The following is a 24,563-nucleotide window of genomic DNA, read 5'->3' on the forward strand; positions in this document are numbered from 1 at the left end:
TCACCTTTTCGAGAATAAACATTACTGATAAAGGGACTTAACAGCCTCATCTCAATCAACTTATTCTTATACAAATTCCCAAGGATTTGATCATTGTTTCAACTTTAATCTACAATATCTAATTATTTAGTTTAAACATCTCAAGGCCAAAACTACTCATCAACTTTTCAAAACTACATATCAACAATAACTAATAAAACAGTTTCCTATTTATTCTCTGATTACCTTCGATCTACCTAAACTTATCAAAAAAAATTTCTATTTTCCTCAAACATTCTCCCATAATAATTTCCGAATTTTCCTAATTTACTTGGGTTGACCTTTAAAATCTCAATATTCACTTTCACTACTACTATACTATGATGATACTCAAGTACCCGATGCGTGAGACCAGAATACGTACGTTGACATTACAATGATTTCTATCATCATTCACGGAATTACAGAATACAAAAATTTATTCAGCACTTAGAATCAGTTTTTTCTCACATGTCCTAGTTTCTTCTACTCATTTTTATTCTAACGTTAAACCTTTCAATATCAATGATCAATTTCAATATGAAGTTTCAGAATACTTTCAACTTAAGCATCAATGATACTTGACTTTATCTTTAAACACTTCAAAAGATTATCATTTTAATGGTTTAACATAACTGAATAACTTTCCTGTTTCATCTACAATTATTTAAACTTCAGAAAAATTGGAGTAGCAACAATAAATTATTCATTCAACTCCAAACCCAAAATATTGACAGTTAACACGTTCACAGAATGAATTATTAAGTATAGACTCAGAAAAATTGATCTAGTATTATTAGAGTAAGTTATGAAAAATTTAATTTTTTAGAAAATTTGAATTCCAGAGATTTAAATATCTCTAGATAGCAGAGTCGGCGCAGTTGTGTGCCTTTCGCTAAACATTCAGCAGCAGTGGCGCAGTTGTGTGCCTAAGAAGATAATTTTGAATAAAATTTAGAATTTACAAATAGGCCGGCACATCTAGAAAATACCTGAGTCTAGACCTAATTCATGCAGGTGAACGGGCTAGAGTCGAGAAAACTTCAATTAATCTTGCCATGCCTGATTTAATAGGTTTATACTATAGAATAACACTACACTTTGAAATAATTAAACAAAAAATACAAACAGCTGCAATAACATTGGGAACTAAAATCGAACAACAGAAACAACAATATCATGTTACTTTGTTGAAATTCTTCATCTGATTCGGGGGCGCATTACTATCCCCGTTTAGATAGCAATACGTCACAAAACCAAACAAGATCAGTCATAAAATAACCAATCAATTTCAACATGAAAATACTCAAGAAAGAAAAAACCCGTTGAACCCAAATTTCGTCGATAGTAACCCATATAACCCATTTCATAATAATTTTGAATCCCCACTTTTGATTGACATTCTCGAATGAACCTTTGTTTCACTACACTGCACTTTCGTTGGTCTGTACGTTGCTTTATCGTCGGGGTTACAGTACCTTGTTTTTGGCGGTGAGCTTTTACCGGTTGAATTTGGCTTGACGGCGACGTCCTCTTACGTCCCTAGACCTGTCGTCTGAACGGGTGTCTTGAAGCGGTGTTACATAAAGTTGCGGAACCAAAGGGGTGGTAGTACAAGAAGTTGGTTTGGGGACACACATGAACCGCTGTAAATAAATGTATTACAGCATTAATTTCTAACTCTTCCTACAATTCATCAAAAGCTAAAACAGGAGTTATCTATTGATTACAATTAATTAAATTTTTTCATTCTTTGAATCCTCATTTTATATAGATTTTTATCTTTAAACTACTGATTCTTTTTATCAGAATTAATGGATCTTTCTTCACAAATAATTCAAATTGAAATCAAATATAATTTTTCATATAGTAGCTCGGCTAGTATTGTTGGAAACTTGTGCGCCAGCCAACATTTATTTTATTTATTATTTATGAACTATAGGACGCAATCCAAGTGTACATAACGGGCATTCGCCCAAAACTGCTCAGAACCTTAATTAAAAATGAACATTCCAGAGTTTATGATTTGATTTACCTACAAATACAAGTCCAAAAACTAGTATCAACTGAAATTATGAATTTATCACCTAATAAAACAAGACACTTTATAACACAATAAAAGAAAAAAATATTGAAAATTTCACTTTAAGGAAAGATAATGTTTGCCTTATAAGATTCATCTTGTGGAATCTTTACCTTTAATTAAATAAAATTAGTAGACACATAGAAAATAATTTAAATTGTATTAAAATTTGAACATTCATTAATATTAATTTCCTGGAGAAGAAAAACTTTCTTCTTCATCTATTAAGATTTCTATCATAAAAAATTTACTAAATCATTCAAAAGCCTTAATGACATAAGAAAACAGAGTCTGAAAAATATAAATTAAAAAATGTCATAAACTCAATATGAACAATTCTTAAAAGTTTCCTTCCAATTTAAAGGCTATCTTCCTGACTTTCAGCAATACTCTACGATAATATATCTCCAGAAACAATAACTCAAATGTAACGTAACTGAAAACTTTCTATACTTCTGTAGAAAAAAATTATAAGTATCTTCCATCACTAATAAAATCAAAAGGATTATTCTCAATCAATATTATTAACTTGAAAAATAACAGGCTTAATTAATTCAATACTCTTATGGAAGTTTCAAAATTGATTGAAAATTCCCTAAATTATATTTTAACCTTATTTTATGTACCTTAGCGGTTATTTGAAGAAACAATTATTCGTACATGATGAAGAAACACAATTAAACCTTTCAGGACATGGCACTACTAGTAAATTTAAACATTAATAAAAAAATAAAACTAACTAATGATATAAACTTGTAAACTTGCCCAAAAAGGGCGAAACATAATGACTACATCTTTACTCTCGTAGTGCTCCTAGCAAAGTGTCCTCCGAAACGTAATCTGGTCTGTCGGCTGGGGAATCGCCCCACTACTGTATTTAGAAACAGGTCTCCTATTGGGCGAACGGAATCAATTTGACCAATCGTCGCGTGGCTTCTACAGCCTTTGGACCAAATAGTAACTGCAAAATCGGTAGTTTGTTATAATTTCAAAGCTTGCTGTTTTCCAACTTATCGCATTTTATGTCGCGACAAGAAGGCTAAGTTTTAGAGATAATTCCATAATCTACATTCCTCGACGACTCGGAGCCACAATTTTTAAATATCTATCATGGGAAACTCGAAGTCATGGCCGTTCATAATAGAGAGAGAAAATAATTTATTTCGCTAACTCACTTACAATAATGGCTCTAGTCTATTGCGTATTAAATTTACTATTATAACTTGGGAAAAGGCCTGAATTAAAGAGAGTGCCCGGCACACAAACCACAAGTCACAATCATTGACAAATATAAGTCAGCATAGCCCAAGCCTACTATCAATTATAATTAGTGTGTGCAAATAAAATAATTTGAAACTCGAATCTGTATGTTATGTATGATATTTTATTGTTCATTCCTCTAAACTTATCCACATCACAAAAGCCCAAAATAAACAAGTTATCGATTTCGATAAATCGATGAACTTATTATTTAGAACCTGAATAATATTGCACCCTGCAGATAAACAGAATTAATGTTTTCATGAATTCATGTTGATAAAATCTATATTATATGCTATGAAATACCTTCTATAGAATTTTCTCAAACAATAATATGAATTGGGGCTACACAACTCTGATCATGTTTTGAATGTATCAACAAGTAAGCAAACATGACAATCATGGTTTAATCAGAGAGTATAGAATGATATTCACATTCATTGGATTCAATAAATCAATTCACATAGATGTTGAATCCATTGTGAAAAAAACATTCAGTTGTTGTTTTATTCATTTGATGAATTGAAAAATAGACTCATTGCTGAATTTGTTGTTTGAATGTGAATTGTTGAGTTGAAGTTTGAATTTGAAGATTTTGAGAATAAGTTTTAGTTTTAAATTGTTTTATTTGCCGAGTGAGCGTGGGTAAGGGAATAGTGATTATGAATGGGCGGGCATTCCTTTTGGTGACTTTCGAATCACCAGGTACCGTAGTGTCTGAAATGCTCACTAAAACCATTTAATACGAACAGTATATTTTCCTAATGACCTACTTCCCAAGTATATTTCACATATTGGAATAGTTTCAACTACTTACATTGTATTCTGTTCAAAGCTTGACTTTACTCTGCATTGTGTCAACTGTGGAGTAGTTAATGTATTCTGTACCACAGAAATAAATCCATTATTTTAGGAAGCACTCAAATTATTGTGATCTACTTGAGAGCAAGGCTGGTGCACAGTTTTCCGAGTAAGCTCGATGATTCAACATCATCACGATTCAACACATAAATTATACATTCCAATGGTGGCGAGTCCTTTGTTCAACATTGCTATAAGCCAACTCTACTGTGCTTTGTCTATAAATTAGCGACGTGTTGTCGAAGTGTGACTAATAGTTGTGTACAAAAGAGACAGAATGCTTTCTCACCAGGTTGATATGATTTCAGAGGGTGTGAGTGCACTGAATGCGCTCAAGGGTGGTCCGTGTCTGAAATTTACAATGGTTCAAGTCAAGCGAGTAAATCATGGGTCACTGGTTTATTCCTGAATTTCCAATGACAATTATGAGATTTTGTAATGCCATGTGATCGATAGAGCTACCATTGGAAAATAGATCAATGATTTATTGCACTCATATCTGGGGTTTTGTGTGGTTATAGAGATCTTACTTCACAATCAGTTTCTGACCTGACTTCACAATTTTTTGAAATCATAAACCAGAATGGATATTATAATTTGTAATGTAGATACACGAATTTGAAATGTTCATGAGTGGAATACATCAGTGCGAGAGTGAATATTTTCAATCATTCTTCCTGCGTGATTGTGTGTGAAACCGTCTAATAGTACATCATTTCTGAACACACAGTGAGATGGACAATGTTCAATGTCCCAAAAAAGCTACAGTATATTTACACCTAAACAATTTTTACAAAATTTGTATACTATAGCAGGAAAATAAATTTACCAAGAAGATTATAATAATGGAAACTATGATACCATATTCATGATTGGATAGACTATTAAATAGTCAGATTTATTATGTTGAGGGTCTAGCTAGTATCAATTATCAACAACCAATTATACAAATCAAAAATGAATATTATCGATTAGTGATTGTATCAGTTTCCCAATAGATATATTAATTAACAACTCATATTCGAGAGTGAATAATTTCATTTTACAAAAAAATTATCTATATCAATTGAAATATTTGTAGTTCAGTCAATGTAAACGATTTTGGACTTTATGTGATTTTGTTCAGTCAACATGATCATATTTTATCAATACTGCTATTCTATCAGAATTTAGCTTTGTAACAGTTTTCGGTTGTTCTTCTCTAATCACTGTATGATTAATCGTGGAAATAAAATTAATGAAATAAATTTAACAGACATTGTTTGGCTGTAATTTCATAATTGAGTCGCTAGTGATAGTACTCCAGTTCTATTGATTTTTTGCTCATTGACAGAAATAAAAGAAAAGTTCCAGAATGAAAAAAATGATACTGATTGACAACAAAATTATTGAAAACAGCATAACACAGAAAACTAATATAGAGAATCGTACACTGTTATGAATGATGCGCCTCCCATCAGGATTAGGTAATAAATCAAGGTAAGGCAAGAAGAGTTAGAATCAGAATTAGGCAAGGCAAGTGAAAAAATCAGGTGAAAAGTCTAACATCATCAAGGTAATAAATTGATAATGATCAAAATTCAGGTAATAAATTGGTTTAACCGATAATGATTGAAATTCAGGATTATCAGAGAATCAGTCAAGCATAAATAACATCAAGTAAGTATGAGCTTCTATAAATTCCATTACCAATAAAGTTGACAATCTTTCAAATCACGTGAATTCATTCTAGGATGATGATTCTAATTTTAGGCCGGTTTCAGTGTTGAGTCAAAGTTTTTGAAGAAATGTTATTTAAATGTTAAGCTCTATCACAGTCTCCTCTAAAGGTGCGTACAGATATACGCGCCACAAACATGAGCAATACACTTTTAATCAGCTGACTATATCTGTATTTTTACAGAAACGGTAAGATACAGATATAAAAAGCTTGGCATCAGCTGATTAAAAGTGAATTGCTCATGTTCGCGGCGCGTAAATCTGTACGCACCTTAATAGAGGAGAGCTCTCAATAAACAACAAGCTGTCCAAAAGAAAAAAACACAGAATTGGATTTTCCGATATCTAGTATTGGCCCAGGATTTCTCTGTTGAAGTAGATAGTATCAGGATGTGTGGGATCCATTATGAGTTCCCAAAAAGAAGCATTCGTTCCATCAATGTCAAACTTTTTGGCTTATTCCATCAATTTCTAATTGATTGAAAGAATAAGTCAGATTCTATAAAAAATTTTAGGTCAGTGACATGAGAACTTAATTCTAGTAGAGTAATATCCTGATAAAACAGACATTGAGATAGCATAATAGATTCTTTGGAGATTGAAAGTCTTTTGCTACTAGTGCTTAAAAATAGTTTTAAAACACTAATGGAATAGTTATTGCAAGTTATATTTAGAGTATAAAAACAACCTTCAAAATTCAAAATTTCAAATCATCATTCCTGGACCGAAAATCAAGTAACGAAGCAGTGTGTGATTACATAACCTTATCTTTTGGACAACATTAATATTTTATCAAAATTTTTGGAGAGAAATAGTACAGGCTCAGCCTAGTTTTTCCTCCAATGTCATAATTGTATTATGATTATAGTATTTTATACAATAAATAAATAAATATTTTTGTAATAGTAGATTTTTTTATGACTTTACTTCGAATTGAAATTTTAAAGGGTTAAAATCATCAACCATATTGGAGCGTTATAGTAATTGTAATTGATGTTTTTTAGTACTAAGTTTTTTCCCTGGTTCATAGATATTTTTCTCGAGTCAGGCTTCTCACTTGAGAATAATTTTGGAATAGAAAGAGAGTTGTAGTATTATTTTTGATACGGCATCATCCAGTCATTCAGTATCAGACTTTCTTTATTGGTCACTCATTACGTGGTTAGAAAATGATTTTTGAAAAACGTTATTGGTTATAAGGAATACAATGTTGATTTGTTGGGGTCACTTCATCCACTCCACTGTATTTACTCCAAAACAAATAGAAGGGAAAAAAATCTAGAAACAGATGATGAGGAAAAGAGGCTAACAACTGAGATCCAAATAGAAATGTGAGGCAGTGAGACAGACCAAAGCCCAACTGTACTCTTCAGGGAGGTTGTTGAGAGAAAAGAAAATCCCGTAGGGAAAAGAGCAACAACAGCCGAGATACAAGGCACGTATTATAAAAAAGAAAAGGCTACAGCACATTCGAAGTGCATTTCATTGTATTAGAAATGATAACGTAGAAAAGAGAGATCCAGAAACAAAAATAAACTGAAATGCTGCTGTAATCCCGTAAATGGATTGTCCTACCTACTTAAGTTCAATGTGATTTTCATTACTGTGATGTGGTTGTGGGATTTGCAAAAATCAACAAGAAATAAAACTGAGTGGAGTTTCAGTGATCATAATTGGGATGGAAGGCATCCAGAGTTATATTTAGAAAAATCAACAGGTTTCCCGAGGTAGAATTATAAAGAATTCAATGCCATACGAACAGTTTGCAAGCTCGTTCCATTTTTATTATTGCGTCTTTCTTGTTTCAGGAGGGAATATTTCACATATACTTGTGAGATGTAAATAATATGATGAGAATAATATTATATTGCATAAATCCTGCACCTCAATTTTTAATATTCTTTAGCACGTGAATGATAATTCAGGCTAATTATAACTCGAGCTTCCATCCTGATTGTTACTGAGTCTTTAGTATTCAACAGGATATTTTTGAACCGTACCTAAAGGGATCACAGAAAACAATTTTTCCATGTTCGAGGAGCTAAGCAATACGAGATTCTCTCGACAGAGGGTATGCAATGAAATTGTATTCCATAGGCCTCTCTTGTGTGTTTCTTCGGTCAGATCTCTGGTCTTCTATAATCCCGGTCTCCTAGTAGTTCCTAACAAACTCTTGATTTCTACTCTTTATTCAATTTCTCAATATTATTCGCAATCATCTTCAATTAAATTCGCGATTATAACCTTTAGACCAGTGAGTCCATGTGTAGTGTATAATGTGGTGTCAGCTAATTTCAATACTGTAATACAGCCATTAATTTTCATCTAATATTGGAAATATAAATATTGCACTTATATTTCAGTGAATTTCATGTATAATTGAAAGATAGATTTTGAGAAAAATTAAATTAATCTTATTGAATAGAGTTTTTCATAATAACAGTGAATCAAGAAGCCAGCATGGCCGAATAGTCTGAGGCTTCTGCCTTCTATTCAGCACCTGGTCGTGCGTTTAAATCCCACCCAAAGCATGGATATTTGATCATCTCATTCCATCACCAACGCACAAGCATGAGCTTATCATCATCTAACGTAGAAAAGGTGTTTTTTGAATCAAATGTCGAATTAAATAAAAAATACTAGGAAATATTGTCAAAAACACAGATTCATTGATAGTTAGAAAGACCGGTTTCGGTTGTTACACCATTGTCAATCTCTGATGAACTCACACTCAACATTGATAAACTTAAACTTGACAATTTCCTAGTATTTTTATTCAATATGAATAATTACCACAATATCAACTTCTCAACTACACAAAAAGTCAAATGTGGAAGTTCATAGAGTAATAAATTGATCTACAAGCCCAAAAATTGTTCAAGAACTATGGATAGACAAAATATCTGAATAATATCAGGATAAATGTGAGGAACTATGCATTCTCATTGATAATTAGGCAACCATTCCATCGAGTCACAATGATCCAGTTCATAGAGTAATAAATTGATCTTCAAGCCCAAAAATTTTTCAAGAACTATGGATAGACAAAATATCTGAATAATATCAGGATGAATGTGAGGAACTACGCATTCTCATTGATAATTGGGCAACCATTCCATCGAGTCACAATGATCCAGTTCATAGATGATACATTCACGTGGGATATCACCGACAAACGCCACCCATTAGACACACGTGTGCACTTGAGAGGCTCCGACAGGCAGGCAGGTCTCATCTCCTCCAGCATGCTTATTGTCGAATACCTGAATGCGAGTTCACGATTATCGGATCGTCAGCTCCAGCTCCAACGTGCGCTGGTTTTAAGCGCTGCTCCTTGAAGCTCGACAATTAATTCATAGAAGGGCGCTTCACAACCTCAATCCCTCCACCGTTCATTACATCGGTAAACTGATCCCTCAAAACGACACAACTACCCCCACGCATTAGCCCACCCCCTCAACTCCGTCAACAAACTCTCCTCCCACTGGGGCTTCGTGTTATGTTCAGCCTCACTTTCGCAAAATGTGGGTGCAGTAGATACAACTTATTAGACAGCTCATGAGAGTGGAAAGTAGTGAGTCCAGGAGTAAGAAATAGGAACCGGCATAGGTGACCCGAATCAGATTAGTTTGCCTGCACGAAGGATTACAATCCAATCAATATCCTACCTCATAGCGAGGTGAAATATAAAAATCTAAATTATGTTGATTAATCATGTCTGAAAGTTCAACTGAATGTTACTGGTTCTTGAGGTCAGTAAAACGACCAAGGGCGTAATGATCAGCTATATATTATATATTGTAATGTATTTTTTGAAAGATTCTAAGGAGAAGTAAAGGGTTGAATACTTTGTTCTAAGGGTTGATTTAACATACAGTTGAGTTTGTCATAGCAATGTACGATAGGAGATTCTTTCTGAGACTAAAACATCTTATCCATACAAATTTATAAATCCAACATTAGAACACGCTTAGAACAAGGACTCAAATTTTAGTCAAATATTAATTTCAGATGGGAATTGATGAGAAATCGCATTTGTTCAAATGCTAATAATATTCTGTAACAGTGGCTGAAACTATTGAAGTAGTTTACAGCATTCAACTTCGGAGTTTCTTTTTATAATAAATATTTATTCCATTTGCATTCCAAGTGCTTATTGATCTTGCTGCATCATTCTATGTGGGATATTCTATTGTGACTTTATTACTATAAATACGGATGAAAACACTCGAATGACTTTGAACATCATAGACTTCTACATTCTTACACATTTCCAAGTGTCGAATATGCTGATGCAATTTGGATTCATGGTTCTTGGCCACTTCCGTTTGTGACTTCTTCTTCTCTAAGTGCCTATCGTTCCGGATGTTGGCTATCAGCATGGCTATCTTGATTTTGTTGGTTGCGATTCGGAAGAGTTCTACTGATGTTTTACCGAACCACTTCCTCAGATTTGCCTGGTTTGTGACTTACTCAGTTTTTTTATGGATTCAACACGTTCTATAGGCTCGTAAAACATGCTACTCTCCTCATAAACAGAGTAATAGCTCCATTAAGAGTTGGATCCCCTTTCAATGGGGCCTTTTGTTTGAAATTTGAATACAATCAGAGTTGATTTCAACTGATGTGTTCGTCATCTATTCAAAACATCAGAGAAGCATTGAATGATGCATTGGATTGGGCACTATCCAGAGCAGTCGAATGTTGTTCTTATCAAAGAATTTCGCAAAAGCCCGAAATTAATTATAGGGGTATAGAGGCCGCTGCCCCTATAATTAGAGACGTTGCCACTAATTTCGACTCCAATCATTACTCGAACCGAATTGAAATTCGGCAATCGAACATGCACGCATAGGACTGAGAACTGCGTATGGCTTTTATGTGACACATTATCCATATTGCAACCAATAGGCTTTCATTAACACAGGGAGCAATATTAGTTGCCTCAGCAGAATGAAGAGCATCTAATGAGTCTAATGAATGCAATTGTATAGTAATTTGGAAACTGTAGCTCCACTAGAACTTCAATGCTCAAGCATAATACTCTTCAAGTACTTTCGAATGATGACTAATCATTAGGAATGATATATCTTTCAGATAATGATATTATTCAGTGATCGAGCAGAGTATTTAGATCTTTCATTCCTGCACATTGTTGGAATATATTAATAACAACTGTATACATATATTAATAACAAATATATACATAACAACTGTCAAGAGTATGAGTTTTGATCGTATAGATCTAGAGATACTGAAGCAAAGAAAACTTATACATTGATTGTTTATTCTTTGCCAAGTATAAATTCTGATCGTGGAACTAATGATACTAGGAGTTTGAAAGACCAGGGAGAAACTAACAAGAGATGGACTAGATAATGAAGAAACTAAATAACATTGCATCACTTATTTCAAGTTTTGCAGACTTGAGCCGTGCTCATCGTGGAAACTCTTGATGTTAAACTGATGAAAGCAGCAGACAACATAGCAGGGCGAAAAACCAATACACGCAGCAGAGAAGAGGGTTTGGTAGCCTGATGCCTAAGGCTAGATTAATTTTCGACGGTTATTAAGGCCCAAGAAATTCGCCACGCTGAACTTAGTTCTTATCACTTCTGAATACGGCGCTCAAGCAATGTGATATAATTAACGCACTTAGCTAATTGCTTCTTTCGACACGCCTTCAATATCCTCTCCCAGATGACAAAATCTGTGGCTCCTCTAGGCCCCAGCTAAGGCCTATTAGTCACAAATGCGCTACATCGTAGGATCCAACATCCCTGAAACTCTTGCTGGACTCCAGGCCTACAAAGAGTATCTGGCTCATTCCTCAATTCACCAACATAAACGTTTTCACAAGAATCTTTACGCTAGATGCTAAGAAAATATGAGTATGAATTCCAACGCTAAATTATCATCTCAAGTGATGTCAAATTGTTTAATGCGTTGGAAGGATTAGGAGGAGAACAAGGCAAGCATTCATAATCAATACTTCACAATTCTGCCTTTAGAATCACAGGCAATAGAGGATATCAAAAAATTAAGTAAAAATCTCAAGGAATCTTCAATATCATTGTCTCTGTACTCCCTAAAAGAGTTTACAGATCACTACCATGACTGTAGTTTATTACTTTTTGCTATTTCTATAAGAGGTTCAAGACTGTTTTCTACCACTTATATGTTATGTTTGTTTGTATTATATTTGAACTGTTCCTGATGTACCTGTGCATGGTTATGGAAAAAGGGTTTTTCAATTCAATTCAATTCACTTCAATTCCAAAAGAAAAATACAACAAACTATCTAGTAGATACTCACGCATTGCGTTCTAATTATAGTACAATTCAATCCGAAATTGATGCATTTATACTATAAAAACTATTGCACTCGTAAATATTTTGAAGAACTACAATTCCTCTAAGAGTCTTCTTATTGAATACTTGTATGACATTCTACTCGGTGTCTTATTTAATAATATTCTAGTCATTATCCACGTTATATATAAGAAGACGGTAGGTGTCACGCGCATGTTTGTGCTAAATTTCTGGTGTAGCTGACGTCATTTCATATCCAATCATCTGTTTTTAACAAATAAGTTTCATAATTTGTCAATAGGTGTTAAAAACCTCGGTTGGTGGCGATGACGCAATCTAGCTGGCTGGATACTGTGTACAAATTTCATGACCCCTACCGTTCTCATCTGAATACCGTGGTCATTCCCAAACCAAATTATCTCAGGAACAATATAATAATATGATAACCAATCAAGCCAAGAAAGTAATCCCTATCCGTCAATGTGGAAATACTGTGCTTACATGTATTTCCCAATAGAGAGAAACAGTAAAAGAAGGCGCAGGATATTCAGTTATTATTCCCTATCTATTCTCGCTATTATTGCCCTTCACATCGATTGTCAGCGATTATATATGTGTCATTGAGATAAATGGATGTCATGAAGTCAACAGCATTCATTTTGGAATATTGCTCTATTCAAAATTCTGCTCTACTTGCACTCTGTACTCTATCCGTATCTGAGTTCATTACATCATCATCAAACTGCAATCGGAACCAATTCATTATTTCAAGTGAATTAATATTACAGTTTTACTTTCAAATGGACAGGTTATTATATCAATCAATTCATAATTTTCTTCCTGATGTTAATTATTAGTGATTGGGAGAGAAACAGGGAGCTCAGTGACAGTTGTCAGCCGAAATCCAACTGCGAGTTATTGCGACGTGGTACTGTTATCCGATATATTGTTTAGCTGGAATCTGACAGCTGCGATGGAGATGTTAGCATTTAGATTTGCTCGGCGATGCGAATGTAAACGGTTTGGCAAGAGCGTTCTCTAGCTTACATAGCACATAACAGCACCAGTAGCACGAGGCATAATATCTGAATGTGAAGGTGGGATTAACGCGTGCGGTGGACAGGAGACAGGAGCAGACAGGTGGCACTGGAAAGCACAGTCAACAGAGCTGCAGCCTGGAACACGGCTCCGCTCTCACATCCCGGAGGAGGCATTACAATCGACACCTTTGTAATGGCTGGCTAAAAAAGCTGTCACACTCTTCAGCAGAATTATTTCGTTCGCACCTCACTCATACACTAACCTGGAGAAAAATATGCGCGCATGGAATTCTCATCTGTGTATGTTTTTGTTACGCTCGAAATCCTAAATTCGATTTACATGTAGGCAGCGTCGACAGGGATTTACATGAAAATCAGACTATCCATCAGCAGACTAACCATGAGGGGCTAGCCTTGGGCGATCACTGACGCCTCGCCGCCTCCGATGCATATTCAGCAGCCATCTCTCACCACGCTCCACTGGACCCAACCTAACCATTACCCAACAAATCTGTCAATCATATTGTTTATATGCCACCATCCCTGAAGCTTTACCCTACCACATATGGTTTTTAATAAGTGGACCCAACATGGTTTTGTTCTCAGATCAATGCTATCCGGGAGGCTGATTCTGGAAATATACACTAGCTTGGAAATTCTATGAAATAAATCGCAAATAATTGATACCCTGCATTAAGGCCATCTGCCCAAGTTGCAATTTTAAAAGACAGTTAGACATCCAATCCAGACAGTCAAACATTTCCTATCTCGACAAGTTTCGCAATCAGAGAAAACCCTACGTAATAAACTAACTTTATTGAACACAATGAATATCATGAGCGTGATACCAGGAAAATGCCCATTCCGGTAAAGCCCAACATAATACTGCAGTTATCGTACAAAGTCATGAATAACTACATCTCGTCCTGTTCAATACATTAACCTCAGTTATTTCCAAGATAGATCTTGAAAAAAGTGAAGGGGGTATATGACTAGTAAACAGTTTGCAATATTAAGGCGTAATACGATTGAATTAAATTCTTTGATGAAAATGCAGCATTTTGGAGTAGATATATGAACTAAAAGTGCAAGTGAAGCTCTGGCTTGAGTTGATGGCAAGAGTTCCATCGCTTCCAATATTATCGATGAAGCACTTACATAAAATATGTTTTATTACGTGATTGCTGATCTACATAAAATATTGTCAAGCATTAAAATATTATGCTTCATGATACTTTACATATGTATAAGTTATAGAAACTGCCGGCCTTACACAATAAATCGGCCTACTGCTTTCATAAACAATGTTTCTCCACCCCTAACTCGAATTTTCGCTCAATAGTCTCTCTCTCCAGCACTCATCCTGCTCGCTCACATCTCGTCATTCGCACACTGGCGTCACAGGCACCCAAAACAGAGTTGACCGCCACTGATCACAGCGTTAATTCATTTGCTGATATCACCAACGACTTTCTTCCGCAACGATAATGTCGGCGCTATTGAGGGCGCGGGATAAATAACACCATCACATCAACCCATCACCAGTTCAGCAAATCACAGGCCTCGTTTCCAGTTCATCCGGTGGCTGATAGCAGCAGCAGCGGCAGTCAACATAATAGCAGGATTTACGGCAGTTGACTACCTGAACCATTAGCCGGGTCCGGCCTTTTCACACTGCATTTCTCTCGATCAATTACACAAGCGCGCGCCGCCAAGATAAACAATCCACGCTGCTGTCACGTCAATGGCAACTCGTCTATGGCACAACAACTACTGCTCGCTGCTCGGTATCCAATAAAGCGACTGACAATCAAGCCAAATCATTGTAATCCCACTCAGCCAATCATCTTTTTTTACAGTGGAAGGCCCAAGTGATGTCACTCGGGCACAGCAGGTTCCTCTGTTCCTAACATTCCTGCCTACTATCACTCTGGAAGTATTTTGAAACAACTTGTTTTTTTTTTAATCCAAAAGTGTTGTTATTCATTCGTCATCGCTCTACATTGGTAAAATGTTATGTTGAAATCTGGGAATATTAATATTATCTGTTGCAGATATCAAACACAATATTGACAATATTAGCAATGGATTAACATTTTTCAATGCAATCAGGCTAGAAAGGAAAGGATTGGAAGGATTGTAGGAGGTAATTAACCGTGTAGAATGTTGTTATTATCTTTAGAATTTCTAATTCATCATTCATAGTTATTATTTCAACATTATTTTTTGTCAATAATTCATTATCTAGAATCTTGCGCTGGATGTATATTTCAAGATTTGAAACCACAATTCTATTATAATTTGATTTTTGCAAAATGACTTTTTATAGAAAACGAGAATTCATATACAAGACTGCAGGACATTGTATGAAGAATTCAATAAAAATCAGTAGTCTATATCCAGACTGTTGTGGAAATTGGAATTGGAACAGTTTTGGGCTTGACTACGTGATACTTTTCTGGAAATTGTGTAATTCTGAATGATCTCTAGAATAAAGATTTGCATTCATTGAGTAGAAGAATATATAGTCAACAAATCCCAACGAATAAGACTAATAATTTTTCCATCATCGAAGAATGAAGTTGTTAAACAATTATTGCACTGAGTAAAATCATCTAATTCATCAGAGTAGCTTTGATTTTAAATGGTAGATAAAAATGAGAGACGACAGAATGTTATAAAAAGATAATGGATTTTGAAGAGAATGAATTCTAGAGGTGAAGATCATGAAAGTAACATTCTGGAAAAGTGATAGAAAAACGTGAAAAGCTCCCGCGTGACTACGTGGAAAAATGTTTCTGGAGTTTTTTTTCCCATTCAACAGCGGTTGCTTCAGCGAAGTAGCTGAGAATTAGTTTCTTTCCGCACACATTTTTATATGAATTTCACAGGCAAGCCTTTGGCGCTTTGAAAGATTTCATCGACTCTTCCTCCCCAACCTCATCCTCTTTCGTTTTCTTCCTTTTCTCGATCTCCTCTTCAATTCACCTCTATTTCGCCAGTCCATCTTCGTTATTACTAAGCGAGTAGCACTTTACCATAATGCTCTTTGATTCTCATCAACTTCACCAACTGTAAAATTTATGTTCGTTCGCCAGCACAGTTCACATCTTTATTTTTAAACGGCTTTTTCTCGTTTCTGAGAATTCTTATAACATTAAAAACAAAAATGTACTGTAGAATTTATCCACTCATCCGTCTAATCCAGAAGCAGGTACTCTGTTGAATGATAGTTTTTTAATTTCTAATTTAATGATGGATTTCTGGTTCTAAATTATTTTGTAAAATTACACAAGAAATTTTCAATTATTAATGGTGATTAGAATTTAATATTTTTGTGTTTTATCTGGTTTTTAAGCGTCAAAATTTAAAATTCTTGATTTTTTTGTTTTTAAGTGAAAATGGACTAAATTTCAGAAGAGTGAAATCATAACCCTTTTCCGAACTTTCAGAATGTAATCTAAATTTGGGAGAGAAATAGTACAAGGAGTATCCTTAGTTTTTCTCTCCCGGTCAGTCATCTCTTGTAAAAATAATAAATGAATAGAATTCAGTATAAATTTATGGTCTCTTTTCTGTATAGGGCTACTTGTAATAAAAATATAAAAATCTCAGTACCCTTTTTGAATTATTTAATCAAAACATGTTTCAACATTGATGCCATTTTCAAGTGCACATGATTGAATAATTCAAAAAGGGTAATGAGATTTTACTTTTTTCTTTCTATTTTTAAATTTATGGTATACATGAAACCTACTCAGTTTCCTATTTCAATCATCCCCGAGATGATAAATTGAAATACAGTAATTTATATTCAATAAATTTCCAGTGTTCAGTTCATTGTCGCTGGAATTATGTTCGTTTCTACAAGAAAGTAGAGATTAAAGTCTCTTGAGTCTTGAAGGACGTGTTTTCTGTAGAGTTGGTTTGTTGTTGTTTGACGTTGAGAGTGAAAATATAATTTCAATAACAAACGTGTATGCACCAATATAGTAATGGAATATGTTTTGAGTCAACAATCAGATAAGTCGTTATCAAAATATTCATGATACTGTAAGATGAAACACTAAGTTCATGTGAATACTGATTAGTCCTATAAAATATCATACTCATGATAATGTATATACAACATGAAAATAGAGTGAGAGAGTGGGTAAAGTGTGCATTTCACTTACATCATTGGTGATGGGACCGTCATTGGACTCCCATTTGTTCGCTATTCTTATAGTTTCAGCTGTCTTCTGTTGAATCGATTTCGTGTCATCGAGAAGTGTCAGCTCGTAGAATTCTTGAATATCTAGAAACAAACAAAGATGTATGAATTAGCTACTTGAAAAATCTAATGGATTATAAGAGAGATAATACTTAAATCCTTGGAGCTACAGTTCATCCAAGTGCTTTGACCTTTCAAAACGCCTCTCAATTCGTTTCTATAAGCAGCCTTACGTCTCTATCCACTAACACATGTCACGTTATTCTTTATATTTAAATAACGATTAGCCTCCTGCTTGGCATCAGTCGGTAAAGCATGAGATTTGATATAATTATATAATTAGGTCGTGGTTTTCTAATAGTATTCAGTCTTAAAAAATCTTGATAGGCCTAGGTATGGGCTTCCCCTATAACTCTTGTAATTCAATAAAAAATAAATATATATAAATATGATACTTATACAATAGTGTTGAGGAATAATAAATAAAATTGCACACCATAAACGTTTCATACATATATTACACAAATAATGCAAAAAATAAATCGAGGCAGAAAATATATAAAGAGCGATAGAAAAATATAATATAAAAATAGAACAATATTGAAATCATAAAATATCACAGGCTAAACTTTATATTCTAGATTTATGGCACGAATCATTACCATGTGCCTTTATCTTAAAATCATATGCATTCTTTTTCATGTAGCTGCGATAGGCGCTTGCTAATACTTGTCGACTTGGACAATTCAATTAAAAATGTGTGCTTTAAGATCAGCTTGATAAATTAGCCACTAATAATCCAAATATATATATATAAAAATCTCTAGTACTTAGTAGATTTCTTTGTATCGAATATATATTTTTATCTCAGGGTGCAAGATTCGGCACCTGACGGAATAGGTAGAGCCATCCATCTAGTGAATTAGAGCTATAATAAACTATCGCAAATTATATTGCAAAAATTAAATATCATATGCATATGTTTTAATAGCCTAGATTTTGTACTTCTTTGATTTAATAGAAATTTCTGAAATATTGATCTATCTTTTTCTTTCAATAAAATACCTTTAATACTAAATTTTACTTGCGCAAGTATTACTCTTATTAATTTCTTAATTTATAATAAAAACCCTTTCGGCGAGCTAGCTTTGATCATCAGATTAATTCGAAGCACTAGGGCGCCCATCACTAATTCAAATTTATCACTCACGTGTCGAAAATCTTCTTGTAAGCCGCCGATGTCGATCCAACTCCATGTGGTCCGGGAATATGGTAGCCGGAATCGTCTCCTCCAAGGGGTTATAAATTTAATTAAAAATGAAAATGACTTCCGCTTCACAATAGCATCACGAAGTCTTTTAAGAAATTTAATAATTTAATTTAACTTTAACTTTTACAAAATCATTATCAAGGTACTACGCTCTAAAATATTTGGGGTCCTCTCCTGGTGGCATTTGGTTGGCGAGTGCTGGTTCTCCTTTCTCAATTTTATAAATCTTATTTCCGACTTTCAAATTAACATAAAATTTGAATATCTTAGTCCTCCGCCATTTAGGTTCAAATAGATCGTACAAAAAATATCAAATTATTGCTTAGATTGTATGATTAATAATTTCTTTGCTTTCGAGCCATATCGATAACATAGACTATACAACAATTCAACATAGATTCCGAACATTTATAGAAATATATATAAATATTTTGAATTGGCCTACAATTGCCGCCTATTAACTGCCGTTTTACTATTGGTGCATGCAAATTTTATTCGGTATTCATGCGCCTGGTACCTCTTATTTCCTGAATACATTAAATTATTTTTATTTGGTTATTTGTTATGCTCTTTACATGCTAGCTAATATTCTATACATTAATATTAATTCCATGCTACCTAATAATTAGCCACGTGATCAGATGTTTTTTCACATTGCACACCATCTGATTGCAATAAAGCTCTGCCAAGGGGTTTTGGTCAGATTCTACGTTTCTCGGTTTGATCGATCTCTAGGTCACCGATCCGTGAATACATGTACCTAACCTCAATCTTCAAATATTTTATATAATAATCTATTTATGAGCAATAAAATTCCTTCAAATCCTTTTTAGGTTTTTGTACCATTTAGCCAGAACAAGCTGAGGCTATCTAATCTTAGTTATTATCTATTTGGCGATATTAGCCAGTTACTTTATTTTCAGACCTATTACTATTTCGGTTGGGGATTTTTATCTACCCAAATTTGATACTTTACACACACTTATTCACTCAATCCTTGGCGCTACAGCTCAAGTCACATATTATAAACATAAATAAAAATTCTTGTAGGAGAAGGAGATATAACAGGAGACTAAAGTTTAGTGATAGGAGACTAATAAATCGAGTCCATAATCGACGATTCTTTACGAATAGTTCACTGAACGCATGAATCAAGTGCGTTCAAAACTTGAGCAACGTAACTATAACTCATCACATCACAAAGATAACTTTTTGTATTGCAAGCAACCAAGAGAGAAGAGATTCTAAGAGGTTCGGGGTTTAATGACTCGTCTCGCTCTTACTTGTGCCATCTACACCACTTTGCCAGAAGGCAGGTCTACGCTATAAAAACGGCCTGTCTGATTTGCCGTGAAAGTTACGGTTTTGTTGACTTGACAGCGCATCAACAGATGCCGCTAATGCCTCAAGTTACGCAACTTGGGTGATTTGTCAACACTCTACCTTCATAAGTACTTGGAGGTCGAAGCAGCAGAGCCTCAGACCTGCCTCATCTATATGACACAATATCATCAACGGGCTTCCAACCAACATCGGTTGTTTGTTTCCCATCATAACAGAGATTCCAAGGCTGTCTCTCATGATAAACTTATCACAAGTTATCATGAGAAGTCTAGTTATCGTACCACTAGTTATCATAGTTAAGTGTTACCCACACTCAATATGAGTTGAAAAATTCAAAATTTTGTAATTTTTATAAGGATAGTTGAGTTGAACCATAGATGATAAGTATAATAGAGAGTTGTATAAGAGAAGGAGTACCCTATTGTGTGTTTTTTATTTGTTTTCACCCTATTGGAGTGTTATTCGCTATTGAGGATGAGTATAATAATCAGTATAATGCTTACAGTAAGCATAATGTACCTAATACATCATATAAAAAATGCGAATTATTCTCGCTGTGATTGCGGTCATCCATACATTCAAATGAAAAGTCATGTAAGGGATTTCATGGAAGGGATTTGTGTGATTCTGCGATCGAATAAATTACTTTAGACCAGGATCTTTCAGTTAGAGTATAGACAATGTACACAATATCACATACGTTTACAATAATCGGAATCTAAGACAAGCATTAGATCTACTGGAGATGATGTGTTAATAGAGATAAGGAGTCATAACGGGAAATTATTTCTCTATTTATTAGGTTAGCACAAACAATACAATTATCGGGAAAGAAAAAGCATGATATTGCCCAAAACCTCTTCAATTTCCTAATTTAGTTTCAAATTGTCCAAATACTATACATAGGTTAAAATACCATCCTTCATTGAAAAAATTTGTTCTCATGGAATTAAAGTTCAAGTAAAATCATGGTATTGGAAAAACTCTCCATTCAAAGTATTTTCATATTTTAAGATTATTTCTGAGTAGTAGTGTGATATTGTAGTAGTTGTCCATGCTGATGATTCCCTCATTATCTATTATTTTACCAATAAGATGAAACACAAGAATAATGTTGTGACAACCGAAACCAGTATCTCGATTTACAATACATCTGTGGCTGAACAATATGTAGTATTTTTATTCATTTCTAACATTTCAGTGATCTAATTCAAAAACTCGAATCACAACTTTTCTTCATGAAACGCGAAATAGGTTTCATTCTTATGATTCATACAATCTATCAATGTATACGTATAATTCCAAGAGCTGCGTCCAAACTTTCTAAAAGCTTCCCTCATGTTAACTTATTTGTATATAATAATACTGCTAAGCAACGTTCGTTTGCTCTGAAGACAGTCGAGTAATGGAGCTCCTGCTTCAAGTATCCTGCTCCGAAAGTATTTTCGTTGAAGGCATCTTCTTCCAGGAATTTGAAGCTATTTATGAAGCAAAAAGAATTTCCCTGAATAAAATCAGAACCATGTCATTAATCCAGGGATCATTATTCAACGTTTTGAAATCGAAAAAGATATAGGAGTCGGACCAAGTTAACAGAGGGCTTCAAGAAAAAATTGTATTCTGAGTTTTCTGGATGATACTCTCTAAAAAATTCATGAGGATATATTTCTCCTCAAATATTCTTGAGGATATTCCATCTCATGATAACTGGAACAGTTTTTAATTTGCTTCCGTGATTGGATAATTAGTGTTGCGATAGTAAGAATAATAATAACAAGAGTGATGAAACTGGAAAATTCGGATTGGGAATTAAAATGGAGTTGGGAGTAGTACTAAAGTAGTACTAAAGTAGCTTTGAAGTGGCTCAAGTAATGGGAAATAAGTTCCTATTCCTATCATGTTCATAATTTTCTGTGCAAATTGACTCAATTACCAGAAAATGTTACAGATACCTAACTATGCTACTCCTTCTCCTAAGTACAGCATTGAAAATATGAATGCAGCTCTCGAATAATAATTATAATATCATAACAAGATCAAATATCATATTGCTAAGTACTGATTATTACATTATCCATCCCCCCTCCTCAATATTGTCATATTTTGTATCGTGAAATGCTATATGAATCACAAAAGCAAATAATACGAATTTCACAGGCTATAAAGATTCTGGAAGCTGAATTCCGTATTAACCAAACTCTAAAATCGCACATATTCCGAAGATCGCATGTGCATTTAGTGCTAATATATGTGGGTGCTGGAGTGTTCACTGCAGGTTGGGGGGGGGGGAGACTAATGATGCTGAATGGTTGGTTGTTCACAGATCAGTGGGCTCTTCACGGTCACTGGCTCTATTGACTCAATCATCTGATGATTACGCTAATAATAGGCTCAGTCTGGATTGCAGGGACCATAATTTGCAACTGGAGGTTAGACACCATCACCACGCTGCAAGGGCGTAAAGTTAATGTTAATAATTCCGGCCGGAGCCAAATAGTAACGAGCCTCTCCTCATCTCAATGCGATCGATAGTCGTTTTGAGGTACTTATGTCCTATTTGTCGATTCTGTGTGAGAATATTACACCTAAGCCACATAAATTTGACCAGTATTGCACCTAAACCATATACATCGACTGTGTATTAAACCCAGCAATTGCAAAGTGACACGATTATTGTCCAATAATGTACCTTTATGACCCAAAATCGACCTTTTGATGGTCATTGGTGCTAGTATAAAGAGGCATTAAATGGAATAAATTAGAGATCATCAAGTCGAGTACAGACGATAAAGTTCGAACATGTCAAATGAAGCTGAGAGATTTCTGAGAACTTCAACAAACGATTTCCTCCAAAACACCAATTTAGAAGCTTTGGCCGGTAATCTAGTGATGGACATATTAACCTATTCCCAAATCAATCTGATCAAACGTTCGAGTGAGCAAAGGTACAACTCAAATCCTCACTTCACATTGGAATCCATTATCCTGGATTAGAGGACTTTCAGAGCATAGTAGCCTAAATGAAGGAATAAAAATTTGAAAAGTATTTTAACAAAAGTGGAGTGGTAATCAAATAATGTTGAATTGGATTCCTATAGTTTGTGAATATGAACATACTTTTTGAGATATCATTAATCATAGATATTACTCGATTGCATTCTAATGTATATTACTCGTATCATAATGGTGGTATTATTATCCAAGTAAGTTCTGTATTGGCATTGGCAAGTTCTCTCACTAAATTAGATGAGACTTGAAAGAAACAACTCTATTAAAGACGATTTAGTGTAATTTGAGGCAAAGAAGAGAAAAGAAAGAGGAGTGAACCGAAGATGAGAATCGGCTGAGCATTTTATTATTCACAACGTATTGTTGACTTTATCTACTCTGAAACATTATAATTGAAAAACTTTGAATGAGAGATGGAGAGCAGCTCGGTTTGGCAAAATTAAAATCAAGAAATCCCCTTGAGCGCCCACAACTGATACTTCCCAAGAGTTTTTGTTATGTAAGCTACGATAAATCCGGATTAGTTTCAAAAAGATACAATTTAAAACAGCGCTGTAGTAGTATTTCTAGAGGAAGAAGACATCTAATCTCCACTATGAATGATCAAGTAGATACATGTTTGGAATTTTCAACTACTTCGGAAACTCCTGGATCGAAAAAATTGATAAACATGATTAATCATCCATCACATGAGCCATCACTGCTGGATAAAAATCTGTGATTCTTATTATTTTTGTATGGTACTTGATAAACACCTGGAAAACCACACTGTTACTGATTATACACTAACATTTACTACATTTCAAAGCACCAAACATCATCATGATTTTAAATATTCGTCGACCGAATAGTAACCATTCTGTTTTAAAATCAAACTAACTGCATTTTTAAATCTATTAACAGGCAGGGTTTTAACATTTACTGGCAACTTATTAAACAAAGCGAATTGTAAAAACATGTGACTTTTCAAACTCTTGGTCAGTCTTATTTTAGGGGTAACAATGTTTTCTTTATTCCTTGTATTATAGGTATGGTAATCACTGTGTCTGGGAAAGTTCTGTAATCTTTTTTTCACATGCATAACATTATATAGAATATATAAAGATGGCAAGGTCAGAATACCATGTTTAATGAAGTGTGGCTTACATGATTCTCTCTGGGGAAGGTCTAGGATAGCCCTAATAGCTTTTTTTGCCATATGAAGACTCTCTTGTGTGTTGTCGAGTTCCCCCACATTCTAACACCATAAGCCAAATGAGAGTGAAAAAGACCATAATATGTCATCATTACTGTATCAGAGCTTACAGAATTTTTCAGTCGCCTCAGAAGATATACTACTCTGGCTAAGCGTTTACATAGACCATCAACATGCTCCTCCCAATTGAGTTTAGCATCCAAGATTATACCCAAAAGTTTCACTGGTTTCAAAACTTC

At 34.4% G+C, this 24,563-nt stretch overlaps 1 protein-coding gene across 13 annotated transcripts in view; it reads right to left on the bottom strand.

The window, feature by feature from the left end:
• The window catches only part of LOC111052229 (disks large 1 tumor suppressor protein), a 748,988-nt gene that overhangs the window by 392,006 nt on the left and 332,419 nt on the right, over window positions 1-24,563 (bottom strand). For all 13 annotated transcript variants that reach the window (XM_039432558.1, XM_039432554.1, XM_039432544.1 and 10 more), the window contains one exon: window positions 17,469-17,590. In XM_039432558.1, the coding sequence (XP_039288492.1) occupies window positions 17,469-17,590 (122 nt within the window). The remainder of the gene's footprint in view (window positions 1-17,468; window positions 17,591-24,563) is intronic.

The sequence above is a fragment of the Nilaparvata lugens genome, chromosome 1, assembly GCF_014356525.2.
Source record: "Nilaparvata lugens isolate BPH chromosome 1, ASM1435652v1, whole genome shotgun sequence".
Lineage (NCBI taxonomy): Eukaryota > Metazoa > Arthropoda > Insecta > Hemiptera > Delphacidae > Nilaparvata > Nilaparvata lugens.